At 32.5% G+C, this 16,085-nt stretch overlaps 2 protein-coding genes across 2 annotated transcripts; one reads left to right on the plus strand and one right to left on the minus strand.

Annotated features, from left to right (window-relative positions):
• Nucleotides 1-3,823: 3,823 nt before the first annotated feature.
• On the minus strand, nucleotides 3,824-10,173 carry LOC123532131 (cornifelin homolog A-like). Its single transcript, XM_053518627.1, has 4 exons — nucleotides 10,015-10,173; nucleotides 8,736-8,964; nucleotides 7,547-7,686; nucleotides 3,824-6,910 (listed from the first exon to the last, which is right to left on the minus strand). Exons 2-4 carry the CDS (start codon nucleotides 8,944-8,946, stop codon nucleotides 6,809-6,811), a joined length of 453 nt encoding a protein of 150 aa, XP_053374602.1. The 5' UTR covers nucleotides 8,947-8,964; nucleotides 10,015-10,173; the 3' UTR covers nucleotides 3,824-6,808.
• On the plus strand, nucleotides 4,329-5,997 carry LOC123532130 (heavy metal-binding protein HIP-like). Its single transcript, XM_053517967.1, has 2 exons — nucleotides 4,329-4,416; nucleotides 5,585-5,997. Exons 1-2 carry the CDS (start codon nucleotides 4,329-4,331, stop codon nucleotides 5,995-5,997), a joined length of 501 nt encoding a protein of 166 aa, XP_053373942.1.
• Nucleotides 10,174-16,085: the final 5,912 nt, after the last annotated feature.

Genomic DNA, 16,085 nt, shown 5'->3' on the forward strand with positions numbered 1-16,085 from the left:
CTATACACCGCAATGCGGCGAACTTGACCATGTCGTATAAACACTGTCCTCGATAAATAGTCATTGAAGTCGGTTGTATTTACTGGTAATCACACTTGTTAATTCGCCGAGTTTTCGTGAGCTGTTTTCAAATGCCTGCTTGAAAAACTAAGCCACCATGTTTAGACTGAGGGTTTAACTTTTATATCAATCATTGTCAACAAATTGTTAATGGAAAAGAGTGACAAAATTACATGAATTATAATATTTGTCACAAATTGATGTACGGGCCTTATTTTATATGTAGTGTAAATGCAGGTATTGCATCATCTTTTTGTAAAGTTTTGAGTTATTGAGGTAAATGTCAGATTTTACGTATCAAATACATCTTATGTTTTTCTGTATCTCATAACTAAAATTTCCATGTACATTTCATTAAATTCGGTTCAGTAATAAGAAAGTTGATATTTTATAAACTTCAGTAATTTATGTTTTTATCTCTAAAACCCCTATAACGGGCCTTTAATTGTCAATTTCAATCCGCACCAAAGTAGTCAGATTTCCCGGCTATATCGTGAATCCCGTGAAAGTAACAATAGTCGGAGTTCACGGCTAAACCGTGAGTCCCATGAAATTTAGTATTTGACGGGACATTACCCTTCAAATAGACTGGACTAGATACGCCTTGCGCACATTCACCTTCCGACATGATACTAGACGAATCTATATCTGAGTAATATTTTTTATCAGAAATTTATGCTCGATCGAGGTAAAAAATTTATTTGTTAGATTTTTGTATGATTTTTGCATTACGATTTTTATCTGGTAAATTTTTGTGCTTTCTAAAGAATTCCACAGACACTTGGGGCTCGGACCTCCACACACCCCATTCTCCTCCGCCCCTGGTTAAGTTTAGCCAATATATTTTAGCATTTCACCATGTATTAAGCATATATGACGATCATAAAACGCATTTTGTAACATTTCAGCGTGTTTTTAAAAAATGTATTTTTACCATCAATGCTCTCAATACTACAAGATATGAAACATCGCACGAACAATGGGAACACTGGCTTGCGCTGGACCCTCGCTTTGTGTAGCGCATGTCATAAACCGGGAACCAAAATTGTTACCTTTACGGCTATGTTAAACCAGATCATCCCTTCTTTATGTAAACAAACCTCGAGTAACACGTGCTGAAGCGATAATCCGGTATAATGCAGTCGAAACGGTATCAATTTTGGTACCCGGCAACGATATGCGCAGTTCAAAGCAGGGATCTATTCGCAAGGAAGTGTTCCATAGAATTTAGATAGATTGATTTATATCATTTATTGATTTTACGTTGGAATACAAATGACAGTTGTCGGGACCGGTGTCATTTGACAGAATGGTAACAGATCTGACGATTGATACCAGTGATTCATTGGTAGGGGTTCATTTAAACGTTTAACTGGCTACTGTTTCCCTAGTGGTCTTGAGATGTTTCATATCTTGTAATATTGAGAGCATTGATGGTAAAAATGCATTTTTTAAAAACACGCTGAATTGTTACAAAATGCGTTTTATGATCGTCACCTATGCTCAATACATGGTAAAATGCTAAAATATATTGGCTAAACTTAACCAGGGGCGGAGGAGAATGGGGTGTGTGGAGGTCCGAACCCCAAGTGTCTGTGAAGAATTCTATAACATTTACTTTTCGGCAGGTGATTTTGGCTAGTTTCGGTTTGTCAGGATAATTTAGTAAATTGTTTAGACTTTTGTACATTATTTCGAAAGAGGAATCTAAAATGTTCGTTTATATAAGATGTAACATTTGTACTGAAATTTGTAACATGATATTTATAAAGTACTCTGTTTCAAAAAACATATGTCAAACATTTCGTTGTTATGGAACGCCATTACTGCATTGTATTTTTATGTATAAATCTATATGGCAAGTCTAGTACCATGTATGTACTATATTATAGTAATATGAAATTGTGTGCCAGTCTATTGTATGACATTAGACATTATATTGATACAAATTATTGTATAACAATTGATTTACATTGACTTTCAAATTGGTTAATTTGTAGTTGTAAATAATAGCTGCAGTTTATCATGTCCGTATCTATAATGTTTCATCGTATACTTATCATATCGTTTTCATACTTTAACTTTAGTCTTTTAAGTAAGTAATTTGTGTAATAATGGAAGTAACTAGTGACGTATTTTAATCACGTGACGTCTAAACGTAGTAGCACATATATTTTGTGTATAAGTAGCACGTATTATTTATGGGAGCCTACGGAGGTATGGTGTACCCAAAGGAGCAGTTGTATGCCCTGACTTATTTGTTTTGCTATGGTGCTTACCATATGTTATATATTTTAGCTTCTTCCGCCAGACGATTTTTCCTGGTGATGTCATAACCCGGAAGTACAATGCCAGAGGTTCACTTATCTTCACTCGCCTGGATGTGATATTCCCAGCGCAGAGCTATCATCCCATGGTTGTGCCGTAAACCGCAAAGACGCTGATTTTTGTAATCCTCTGAAGTCAGCTCAGGGATGCAATCACCTACCACCATAGGGAGCCAATACGGAATCAACGTATTCACGGTTTAAAGGGACTTGATTTCAAGATACATTTATATATTGTTTGTGCTACTTAAAGTTCGCAATTATATTAAAGACCTGTGCCACGTCATATTAGAATGGACCTTTAAGAACTTTGTATCTGGTGATACTGAACTTTTTTTTTCTCTCTTTCTTATTTTCAGTTTTTTTTTCATATCATCTATTCATTGCTAATAATCATTTTATGTAAACAAATTTGTAAATATTGTAAAGGGTGTTGATTTGTTCTAATAGTTATTGTCGCCGGTACGGCCTTTCCTGTCACAATATTATTATAGTCGAAATCTACCTACCAAGAACAAGAGCGATTTTCTTCATAACTGTACTTGTAAAATACTTCTGTTTGTAATTTTCGCCATCTTTATCGACGTCTATACTTGTATCTCAAAATGTTTGACTGACGCGAAGTAACGAGTAAGGTTACTCATCCCCGACTTTTACGGATGTTTTGTATCCTCTTTAGCCGTTCGAATATCTTTATATCCAAACAAATTCAAACCGTTAACCGAACAGAAGCTTTACCGGAGTTTTACATGTAAGCCGTCCACCAGTCTGACATAATTTTATTTTCTGGAGTACTGAAGAAATTTCAACGAAAGTTGAAAAAATGAAAATACATACGCTTTATAACCATGACGCTGTCTTTACTAAATAGAGGATAATTGTTGGTTTCGGTGTAATATCACGTTATAATTTCACCGAGTGGGCATCAAAAGTGATATTTTCACGAGTGGCGCAGCCACGAGTGAAAATAACAACTTTTGGTGTTCACGAGTGAAATTATCGTGATATTACATTGATACCAACAATTTTTCTGTTTATTTTATGTCTAAAACTCTACTTTTGTTGTGTTTATTTCAATAAAATGTCGAAATTTGCGGGAAATTTTATCAGGAAGCATCGCAAAGATGACGTCATTTTAACGACGTCATCGTCATATTGTTTCCGGCTTTCAGTACGCTTGGTAAACTTTTTGACGTTAATCCGGGTATCAGATTTGATAATTTTCACTGAGTGGCCAGTGAGTTTATCATGATATAATTCACCGTTATATTTCGATAAACCACCGAAAAACATAAAATAAAGCTTCCTTATACTGCACTTTAATTCTGATTTAAATCTCTTCACTATGTGTCAATTTATGATCTGGATAAGGAAGCTTTATTTTATGTTTATATATATATAAAAGTTCAATTTGTAAGGAATAAACAGCAGTAGACTTCTGTGTTTTACAATTATTTTAATTCTTCACTGCAAGCGCTTTCAATACACATATCTTCAGGCAGTTTACATTTTGAAATAATGTACAATGACGTCACGTCATAACAAAAATTACGGGAAACGTCGTAAACAGACGTTGCGGCAAACTTCAAGAAAAATGTATTATCCACTCAAGAATACCCTGTGTATGTATGCACACAAAACTTGAAACACATATATTTGTACCATAAGAAATAATATCAAAATGATTACTTAAAAAGTAATAATAGCTTAAAAATCAATTATGGATACAGTAAAGAGAAAGAATTGCTCAAATTACCCTCACGTTCTTTATGACAAAAGTGGTATATAGCCAATTATAGAAATAGCATCAAAAATTAAAGGGAGGTAATAAAATTTAAAGCTAAGACTGTATTTCAGGAAAGAAAAGAGATAAAAATTTAAAAACAAAGCAATGTAGTACGTTAAATGTACACAGTTGATGATACTAATTTCTAAACAATTATGACCAGTACTATTTCACGTGTAAAGATAGATGAGCAAGCATACAAAAGATTTGTGCTTGAAACACAGGTATTGAAATTAAAGGGAGGTAATAAGATTTAAAGCTAAGACTGTATTTCAGGAAAGAAAAGAGATAAAAATTTGAAAACAAAGCAATATAGTACGTTAAATGTACACAGTTGATGATACTAATTTCTAAACAATTATGACCAGTACTATTTCACGTGTAAAGATAGATGAGCGAGCATACAAAAGATTTGTGCTTGAAACACAGGTATTGAATATTTTTAAGATATATCCAATTTTTGTTTCCCTTTATTTACCTACTCTTAACTTTTCAGGAGCATAACCCCCAGACATATCATTTCAAATGATAACAACTTTTATTATAACATTTTGTTTTGCTCAAGCCAGATAATGACTTTGCAACTAGTTTACTTGTCAGGAAGTGCACAAGACTGTAAATCAAGTTATTGCAGTCTTGTGTCTTATATATTATATTTTAAAAAGTAGTCGTAATAAACAAAAAAAATGTCGGCGAGAATCAATCGGTTCCGTCAATATCCTTGCAATAAGAGACATTGATAACATTTTCAGGAATAAATTCTTTATTATCTCTATATTGGACGTATTTAAGTACATTTTCATTTGCTTAACTAAAAGTTGTATCATAGCTCGGTGTTTTTTCTTAACAAATTTGGTGCAGGTAATTCGTGTACTCTGAATACCGGGTGCGGTAACGAAAAGTGTGAAGGTATTTAATACCCGCACGCTAGTTACCGCACTGTTGGATAGGAAAGTATGCTAGCGTGTCTGGAACAGTAGACAGCGAAGTGTATTTTATTGATTTTCTACTCTTGCATTGGTTTATTTTACCTGGGCTTTACACATTTGTAAAGCAAGGATTTTAAGTACTCACTGAACTGCTGTTTATGGCACTGTGGAACGCCTACAACTACCATATATGGATGGCTATGATACAAAACAGAAAGAACATTAAAACTCTCGGGTAAACGATTTATGCTCGGAGGCTACGCCCCCTCGTACAAATCGTTTACCCTCGAGTTTTAATGCTCTTTCTATTACTTGTACTAATGAAATAGAATTTTATAACATATGCTATTTAGAGAGGAGCAAAGGAATATTTATTTTTGTGTTAATATTTTCAAATATGTACTTGTGTTTAGGCTTAGTAGTAACGTTATTCGTTGTGTGAAAAGATTTGGTTGATTGCATTGCTCAAAATGTATTTACAGGTGTGTCATTTCTGGTAACATTATCTCATTCCGTGACTGGATGTTTACCTGGAAAAACAATTGTTTTTGACAGCATCAAAATTAATCATGGTTCTGCCTACAACAAGACAAACGGGAGATTTACTGCACCAAGAAGTGGAACGTATCAAATCGGTGTCACACTTTGTGCTTCGCCGCACCATGACTTTACTGTGCAAATTGTGAAAAATGTGGCTGGCAGAGGATATGGTTACTTGTTTCTGGAAGGCGGGTCTCACTGGGAGCATAGAAGTACATCCAGTATGATACACTTAGATGCTGGTGACAGTATATGGATTTCGTGCCTAAGGAATAGTACAGTACATGGACAAAATGATGGAAACGCATACGATTACAATTCCCACTTCTCCGGCTTTCTTATAGAACATAATTAGTGAAGAAACCCCACATGTTCAGACGTTTATAGATTCCAAGACTTATTGTGTATATGATTTAGCCTAAGACTTATTGTGTATATGATTTAGCCTATGACTTATGACTTAATGTGTGTATGATTTAGCCTGTATTGGAATTAACCTATTATAATTTCGTCTCAATAAGCATCACGATCAATAATGAATGTAATACAATACATCTGTAAATCCAATAAAAGTAGAAATAGTATGCGTGATTATGTATATATAGATTATTGTTGGATAGAATCTAAATAAAATAGAAAAAAGTGGAAACTTCACAGGTCGCTCAACACGACAAAAATGAAAATGTTGCAGGCTCGGTTTGATTAAACCGCATATGTAATATTAGTGGATCTCCTTCATTTTCTTCTTTTCCCTATATTTATATCCGTATTGTTGAATTACAATACATTTGGGATATATATATATATATTAATAACCACAAATGGTGATCATTTGCTTAGTATACTGATTATGTTAGTTACACTGGTAAATTATTCTATTGTAAGTACAAATTAAGTATATGTGATTTCGATAACAATGGAAAAATGTAAACGGAATAAACTAAGCAAATAGTTTTTCCCATCTCCTGTACTTTATATGAAATCAACTTTTCCTATATAACTGAACTGACCAGTGTGACGTTGTATTAAAGTTACTTAGGTCGTAGCTTGTTGCCGTGTATGTAAGCAAATAGTGAATACGCATCTTCAGGTACATGCAACTAAGATAATGTCATCTACAAAAGGGAATGTCACATTATAGTTGAGATAAAGCGAACAGTCGAATACTATTCAGTTCCGAGTCCCATGACGTCCATTTCTCTCTTCATTTGGCATAAAGCACACGGACCACACAAAGAAGACATTAGGCAGTCGTTGCAAATTGAACCCTGCAAAACAACAGTTTGCATTTTGAGAACCCTATTTCTATATTTTCGACCTTATTTCCTACGAATTTGCTGAAGACCAGCTGACAAAATAGAACTACTCAATATTCAGAAGGCACAGCATATTAAAACTACTTCATATCTGAAAAGAGATTTAATACTTAAAAAAACAACGACATAATCTATCCCAACGAAAGTATCAATATGTTTCTATTTCAAAAGATACAATTATTGCCAATAGAAAACAGGAAATTATTTCAACACTTCCATGTGCAAAATGTTCAAATAAAGTTCAAGACGTCATTATGGTCTAAAACTGTTTTTGTTTGAAACAACATCACATATTTAAAACAAGTCATTACAAAAAAAACTATGTATTATATTGAAATCAAGAATAAGATATAACATATTGTCAACTCACTGAAAAGTGATGAAAATCACAATAAAGCAGTTGACCTTTGCATTGAAGTGACAAAACGTAAATTTCGTACAATATACAAGATGCAAAAACAGATGGTTTTCATCACTTACTAGCATTTTCCCAGTTTAGAATGTTTACTATATGCATTTACACATCAAAGGGAAAGAAATACATGTAGGAATAAAATCTTCGAAAAGAAGAAAATATTTTGGCATTACCTGAATTCCACCAAGGGTCCTTAATCTAGTTCTCATTGTTAAGATGGCTCCCGGTACAAATAATGGCATAAACAAGCATTCACCAATTCTAGTACCAAGTTGACATGTTACACATGGAGAACAGAAGACTACAAATAAGCCTGAAATATTAAAATATATTCATTTATCTTAAACGTCACCTTTTGGTTAAATTTGTATATAAAATTACAGTTTGATTACACAGATTCCCATATTGCTGATAACCGCTAATTTTCAATTGTCATTAACATGGCAGTGCTTCAAGTATGAATAAAACATGTATACTCGATTCAAAGACATTTCTTAGATATTTTTCGCGGGCAGATCTTTTTAATTTTACACATATCTACTTCAATATTTACTCTAACCATTTCAGCGATAGTTAGGTCATGTCACTATGCTTATTTTAAAGTATAAACAGGATGAATGAATGACCTTCAACATGAAGAATTTATTAATAAAATTTCATTAAAACTAAATTTACTGAAAATTTTTATTTTTTTTACTTCCGTGCATTTGATATTATATAATTGATACAAATAATTTCATAAACTCAAAAATTAATATGAAATACTTTTTTAACCTTTTATTTCCGAGAAAATACCTCGTGTTACATACTAAAAGTACACGTTTTGTTTAAGTGGCTTATATTAGAAGCAATAAAACGAAGACAAGAAAATTATAGGTATCCATGCTTTTTCTGAGATATATAGATAAAATACTCAGGTTTAGACTGATCTAAACATAACTCATACCTAGAGAAGATATTTTTCCTTATTTTTGATAATCTTTATTGTAAATAATGATTTCCCATACTAATAAATATAAGCTGTCGCTATTACATACACATATCTTGCTAAAAGTAAACAGTAACAATCATATACTGCATTTTCATTACTTTTCCGTCATCCTGTCTGTAAACAGACATCTATATTTTTCATTGCATTTACCTTTCCATTACATATATACAAACTTTTTTAATTTTACCTTTTTAAACATTTTCATTCAATCATGAGAATTGTCCGATACCGTTGGCAACTAAGCAATTTCATATTTAACCCAAAAGGAAGATTAGTAAGTAACAGATCGGCAACTGCGCAAAATGACGCGCAGTAAAAAATTGAGGAAATGACTTTAATTCCATTTCTAAATGAAATAATGCATTATTTACAGTTCAATTTGTCCTGCATACAGTCGAAAAGGCTGGATGTCCAGTCTCTGTTACCATCAATGGAAGTAGTCACTAAAATAGTGTCCATTCCAAACTTTGAGTAAGATTGACTTGAAGGCGAGGCTACTACAGATCCTTGTCCAGATTCAAGCTTCTCGTAGTCAGCTTTATTCTTGCTGGGCTGCGATGTTATCGGCTCTTTGTCGCTCATCTTAATATTACTTCAAGCCTTAAATATTGCAATATAAAACTATTCGTTTGACTAGTTGTCATTTAGTATGACAATCAATGTAGTAATCTAGTTAGCTAATGACAGCCGGCCATCAAAAGGTAAATAAATCATTCTCCAAGTTCAAAATAGACTGACACCACGTGATATATTCATATTTTTACACTTACCATTTGAATGTTTTAAGCACTTCAAATGATTTTAGTCTTCCATTGTTAGGCACCATACATTTTCAGATCATCTCAAAATGTTTATTGAATAATATTCTCCAAAGATTTGTTTGTAAGATTTGTCAAAGATAGTGTGCATGAAAAATTGAAAAAATGTCGAGAAGCCAACAAAATTGCCTCACATAATATTAGTTTCTGTTTATATCATACAGTGTTTTCCTATAATGTCTAAACATTTTGAGTACCTCTTTTTAACGACCCTTTCATAATCGGCCCAACGGGCGTTCTGGGCATAGCAGAAGTTTATAAAAGCAATTGGCTATTACGAACAAAATTTGAATAAACCTTTTCAATTATCTGTACTACTTACAAACTAAGGCAAAACGTTTAGCTCACAATTATAAACAAGTCTACAATTTAAATTGTCAGCACACTTGTTTACATATCTACCGTCTGATGTACCTCATCCTAAAAAATGTTTTTCCTTTATTTAAATTCTGATTATATATACGTTTTTGCTTGTCGGCGGAGTTTTATAACACGTTCAAGTTATCATATAATCCATAAAATAGTTCATGCAGTTCTCGAAACACACTGATACGGATCTTGCGAACCAGACAGTAGGTCTGCAGGAATATATTGCTGTAAGGTAGTCAACCTGATATGCCATACTTAGATATGACTTCCTGACATAGACCTGCTAATTGAATATTGAGCTTCTTAAGGTGATTTTTCTATCGACTATGCTAAATGTTGTTCGTTAAACATATAACATATAAAACATATATATATACAAATATGCTGCAATCATGTAGTAAACAATGAATAATTTAGTAAATTTGTTAATTTTAATAGAATTTGATATATGAAATATACATACAGTTTTCCGAATCTTGAATGGAATCGGCAAAGATTGGAACAAACTACACACGTAAATTAATACACACAAGTAGTAATATGCTTCTAGTATGTAAATAGAAATTAGATCTGTCAATGGTCACATATGTTCAGCGTTTTCATTATGCCTTCCTGTGATTAATCATTTTGATGAAAATAAGCAAATAAGATATATGTAAGCTGCAAGCTGTCGTACTAACTGTTTATATAACGGGAAAATGTATATCGATAGAAACGATTGACATGTGTAAGGCTGTATTATCTCTTATAGAGGATTGTATGTGAGTTGATACCTGAATAAGGACAAAATGTTGGGGGTTTCTCAACACACACTTAAGTTATTGTAAATTTGCATGACTTTGTGCAGACCTGCAGTTGTGTTATTTTTGTGATGCATGTATCACTATGTATCACTTACAGGAAAGTGTATTTCATCTAATAAAACATCATCTGAACTACTTATCACTTGTTCCTTTAGAAATCTACTGTAAGCAAACCAAAGCATCCAACAGTATTTTAAATGCTCTATGTATATTTTCGATGTCGCCACTAGGTAGTCTGACAGTTCCGGATAGTGGGGGATGATAGTATAATCCATTTCCACTGCACATATAAGACGATATAGACAGATAGCACTTTTTTGGCATTACTTCTTGATACAGGAAGTGCTGTATAAAAAGCGTTGAGATTTTAAGGTATAATTATGGTCACCGATAACAGTAAGACGTTTTATTCTTCTTAAAGCTCTATACCTTTTTGTAGATATAAAAATTATGACCAACTATGTTTAAACTGTTTATTTTAAAAACATTTAAACAATGTACAAGTATATATACTTTATAAATAAAATAAAAATAATGCAGTCTTTGAAAAATTTAAGATATAAAATTTCATGAAGCGACATTAAGAACCTCAAATTCAAAGATTTTAGAATAATGATACTTTATTAGCAACTAACAGTAAGATCCCTATCGATAAACGGGGTTCAAACCAAAGCATATTTGCTGTCAAACCTCACAAAATGCCTTTAAATTCACATTAATTTCCTATTTTCTAATATGATTTGCTTAGTAGCTACCGCTTTAACTATCATAAAATAACTGACCAAGTTTCAATGCATAATACGGCCAGTGGTTTATGCATCTCTATATATGATGTCATAGATTTGTTTTTGGTATACAATTTTCTGTTTTTTAACGTTTTTATATATTTGTGAAAATTATGTTTGTCTTACCTTCCCCCTATATTGTATATCACCACTGTTCGTTTATATGATGTATATGTGTGCCACCGTGGGCTTAGAGCTCAGTGAAATATCCTTAGGACGGCCAGCACATATTTATGCAATCTCGCCAGGCATACGTATGTTTTTGACAACACAGAAAATGACGTCACTCGACCTTCAGCTATTTCCGGAAGTAAATAAAATGAAAGTAGAAATGCTAAACTTGAAAACGAAAGCCGCATTTTGATTCGTAGATAGTCAGGGGTCACGCGCAGGGGTCACCCCGTCTAAATGTATGCGCGTGGACTTCTTTTTTTTTTTTTTTTTTTGCTATTGGGGAGCCAATTTCCAGCACTTTATTACGAATTGAATTTACCTGGGCTTTAGTACAGCATGTCAGCTTTTAATCTATGAAAAAATATATGAGCTCTGGATAAACAGAAATCCCACAGGGGTCCGTAACGGACCAAGGGTACATTGATAATTTTGGAACTTCATCAAATCGCTCAAAATGTCATTTTTGATGTTGTCTGAGACTGTCAGTATATGCCTCAGATGTAAGATATAACCGTATTTGAGAGCTGCAGACCTAGACATTTCAGAAATATTTTCAAAATAAGTTTCGTGTCATAAATGTTGTTTCTACGGAAGCGTGAAAGGGCCATCAGACGCTAATACGTTTTAGTACGTTAAGGCTGCGGAAAGGATATATTTGAAAAACTTCAATAAACTTTAATTTTAAAAGAGTGTGCAACGAATTCATATTGCAAATGTGGCGTGATATTTTAAAGTACTTCTGGTCCAGTTGTTACTTCTTTATTCTTAGTTACATCAAATCCATGTCGGATTTCTGTGTCTTGAAACTTGAAACATTTTGTATTGTGTATAACATATAACTAAATCAACAGCTGTCGCACGCTCATGGCTGTTCCTGATATCTTTACAGTACATAGAAAGTAAAATTATTAGCTGTCACTATCACTGATTATTTACATGTATTCATCTAAAAGATTAAAGTTTTGTTAATCTTAATAAAACTTAATTGCATAATGTTTTAATTCATAACGATAAATTATCCTTAAGTTAATGAAAGATGAGTCAGCTGTATCAATTTTCAGTGTTGACATTGAATTAACTTTTTTGCCCAAGTCTTGAAATAAGTTGAAATAATTCTTTACATTTACAGTCAGTCATATTTGCAAGAGCCAAATGGTGTACAAAACCCTAAGAATAAACCTGATATGTCATTTAAGGAAAACAAAGATCCTCTTTCATTTCATTATGCATGTACATGTACTGCGTACAAGCTTGATTGTTTTCCTAGATATGTATGAAAAGTCGCTGTTAATGGGAGGCAAACGTGCGCGTACGTATGTAAATCTCCTGAATCGATTATATCACTTTATTCTCGTAGTATCATTGAAAATAATTTGAAAGTAATTTTACTTAAAATCAAATTACTGTCCATACCCTGGTTGGTATATGTACTTAATAAAATTTGTAAGAAGTTTTCCTGGACTGACATGATATAGGTATTAAATGTTTTTTTGTTGTTTTTTTTTTCATATACACACGTAATGTATGTATCAAGTTAATGACCATGATAAAAAAACAAAATTTGATTTACATTTTTTTATATTTCATTAGGATATGAAATAAAGTTAAGAAACCAGTAAACAGTAAAGTGAACATTATACACATTTAAGCATTACAGCAAAACAAAGTTTGCCTCGTGACATAATTAATAATCAAGACCAATATGAATTCAATCAATAATTTCAGAAATTAATCACAATGTTTTTTTGGTTAGTGGCACATGACTTCCACTGATACAACATTTTCACACGGAGAGGATAGTTCCGAGGCAGACTGGTAAGACAGACACTATGGTGTGATGTAACGCAGTTGTAATTTAGACTCCAATTTCAATTACATTTGTGAACGACGACAAAGACATTTAAACGTTTTAATTTTATTTAATCTGATGATATTTACATTCTCCCTATTTGTTCCATCGAAAATTATGATATCATTTTGTATAAACTGCACAAGGAAAGCCACCAAATTTACGATAAAGCTGCTTATTGATAACGTCAACGGCCGCCACCAATTGTTTTCCCATAGACTTCCATTACAACATTTTGGCATCTACGGCATTCCATAAATCAAAATATTCATATCTAATCAAATTTTGTTCAAGAATTCTCTTAGTTCCACCAAAATGATGAAAAGCATATGAAACGTGATACTTTATTTGAGTGATTTTCGTGTGAATGAGCTGATTCCCAGTTTACATCGTTGGCATTCGTTTGATAAAACTTTTCTTTCAATACCCACAAAGTGTAGCAAATATTGTCAAAATGTGTAATAATATACTTTGAATGCAGTAAAGAATTAATTGCAATTTTGAAATAGATCACTTCTTGGGTTTGTTTGCATTACTGACCAATCAGAACGGACAAAATTTACCTTATTCCCAGGTATACGATCACCTTATACCGAGTTACTGTTTTATTTGGTGGTCTCTGTTGCCTTAGATGACGTCGGAACTGGCTTGTCTGATGAACAGAATAACCGGGAAGCAGATTCTACAATATGTGTAGTTCATATTTAAAAAATAAGAAATGAAAAGGCAATGTAATATAAATAGTTAAAAGAAATGAAATTACTTTTTTCAAAGTTTATGAGCAATAAACGACAGAATATGGTCGGAATATTAACCATGAATCACTAGCGCAATTCATGGATTTGCAAATCATATTCTGTCGTTCATTTCATATGAGCTCTGAACAATAAATTGATTTCTGAATTAACGTCCAATTTCTGTTCGGTTGACATGCGTATGTCAAGCCTTGCATCTGTACAATAAGGTTCAATCATAGATGTAGCCTCTAGCAGCTTTTCACATTTGTTAGGTTGTTATCTATGTATTTGCAAAGAAGTCAGTATTAAATGTAATACAGGTAATGAATTTTATTCGTGAAATCAGAAAACTCTGTGATGAAACTGAACCATATACATAAGTTTACGTTGTATATAAGTGAGAGGCTAAAGGTCCTCTAGGAGAGAAGAAAACATACGTGGACGATATGGTCCGAGAGCTCGCGGACTTTTATTGCAACAATTGAGGCCAAAAGAAGTTTATACTTTTTCGGAAACAATATTTCATATCCTCCATGAAAACCCATTTCTCTAGTGTCAAAGCCGTGCCTGTCTATATTTTGTTCACTTATGTTTGTGATTGGGGCGGTAAAACTAACTTGTAAACATATTAGGGTGTAGGGTAAAGTTTACGTCTACAAGATTTTTCACTGTTTAATTACAGTAACTATTTGATTGTCAGTAAATGTATATATGTAAAATAATGTCAGCAATAAGAAATTCATTAAAAAGGAATGAGGGGCAAACTTGATATTCAAAGTCAAAAGTCAAATTTATGTAAAAATCACAAAAATTGGCATATTTAAAATTTATTTTTATTCTTAAAAATTAGTTTGTTACCATAAGTCTCTCAACTTTATTTAAGTAATATGTATATATCAGCTAAAGTCAGAAATGCAGATCTTATTGGAAAACGTCAAGGTCAAACTGATAAATATAGGTCAAAGTTCATTTTCATGCAAAAAATGGGGAAAATGTTACCTTTACTTTTTCTAATCTGTTTAATATGTATTCACATTATCAGACACTGAAGGTAATTCGTTTTAATGTTTGTTTGTCAGACAAAATCAGCAGTGCAGATATAACCCCAAAACTGCCGAGGGTAAAGCTAATATCAAAGGTCAAATTTTGTGTGAAAAATCGTGTGAATAGCTTCCTGTTTGAAATATAACAGATATCTTTAATCATCAATAGTAATTGCTTGTGATTTATTTTAATATATATATGTCCAACAATGTCAGTAATAAAGATATCGTCTGAAATCAGACAAGTTCAAATGTGATATAAAGGGTCAAGGTCATTTCAAGTAAAAGAATGAAAAAAAAAGCTCTTTAACTTTTCTTTTTGTTTATAATATCTTGTCTATATTAGTCAATGATATCAGTTCATTTTAATATATAAATGTTAGGCGATGTCAGTTATGCAGATATAATTTCAAATATTCAAGGTCAACCATTATATCAAAGGTCAAAGGTCAAAACAATGAGTAAAATGTTGCAATAATATCACCTATATTTGTTTTGTCATTCTGCTAACTGATCGTTGTTCATTTCACTGTATGTATGTCAGACGATGTCATGGAAGAGAAAATAAGTCAAAGTCGAACCTAGTATTAAAGGTCAAGAGTCATTTTTGTGTAAAAGATCAAAATATAGCATAGTTACTCATTACTTTGTTTAAAAATGGCTTGTTGTAATAATTTACTGTTAGCAATTCATGTTAATGTATACATGCAAGCAAGATCAGCAATGACGGTCTTATCGCAATAAGTCAAAGACAAACCTATTATCAAAGGTCAAGGGTCAAATTTGTGTGAATATTTGCAAAAACAGCATTTTTGCAATTATTTTTTCTTTATTGTTTTGGGGTATATTTGTCAAAACTAGTAACTGATCATTATTCATCTTAAAGTATATATAACAGATGATATCATTCTTGAAATAATAATGAAAAATTAGTCAAGGTCAAACCTGACATTGACACGACATGATCATCTCCTTCAGGACAGAGCTATCTCTTACAATAAAAAAGTGAATAAGTTTACTCCCGAACCTTTTTCGGTACATATTTTATTTCCAAATGCATTGTATATTTTACAGCTATCTCACGCCTACTCGGTTTGCTTCTTAATATTAGTTAAAATGTTAATATTTGACAATGAAAGTGCT

This window comes from Mercenaria mercenaria, chromosome 11, assembly GCF_021730395.1.
Source record: "Mercenaria mercenaria strain notata chromosome 11, MADL_Memer_1, whole genome shotgun sequence".
NCBI lineage: Eukaryota > Metazoa > Mollusca > Bivalvia > Venerida > Veneridae > Mercenaria > Mercenaria mercenaria.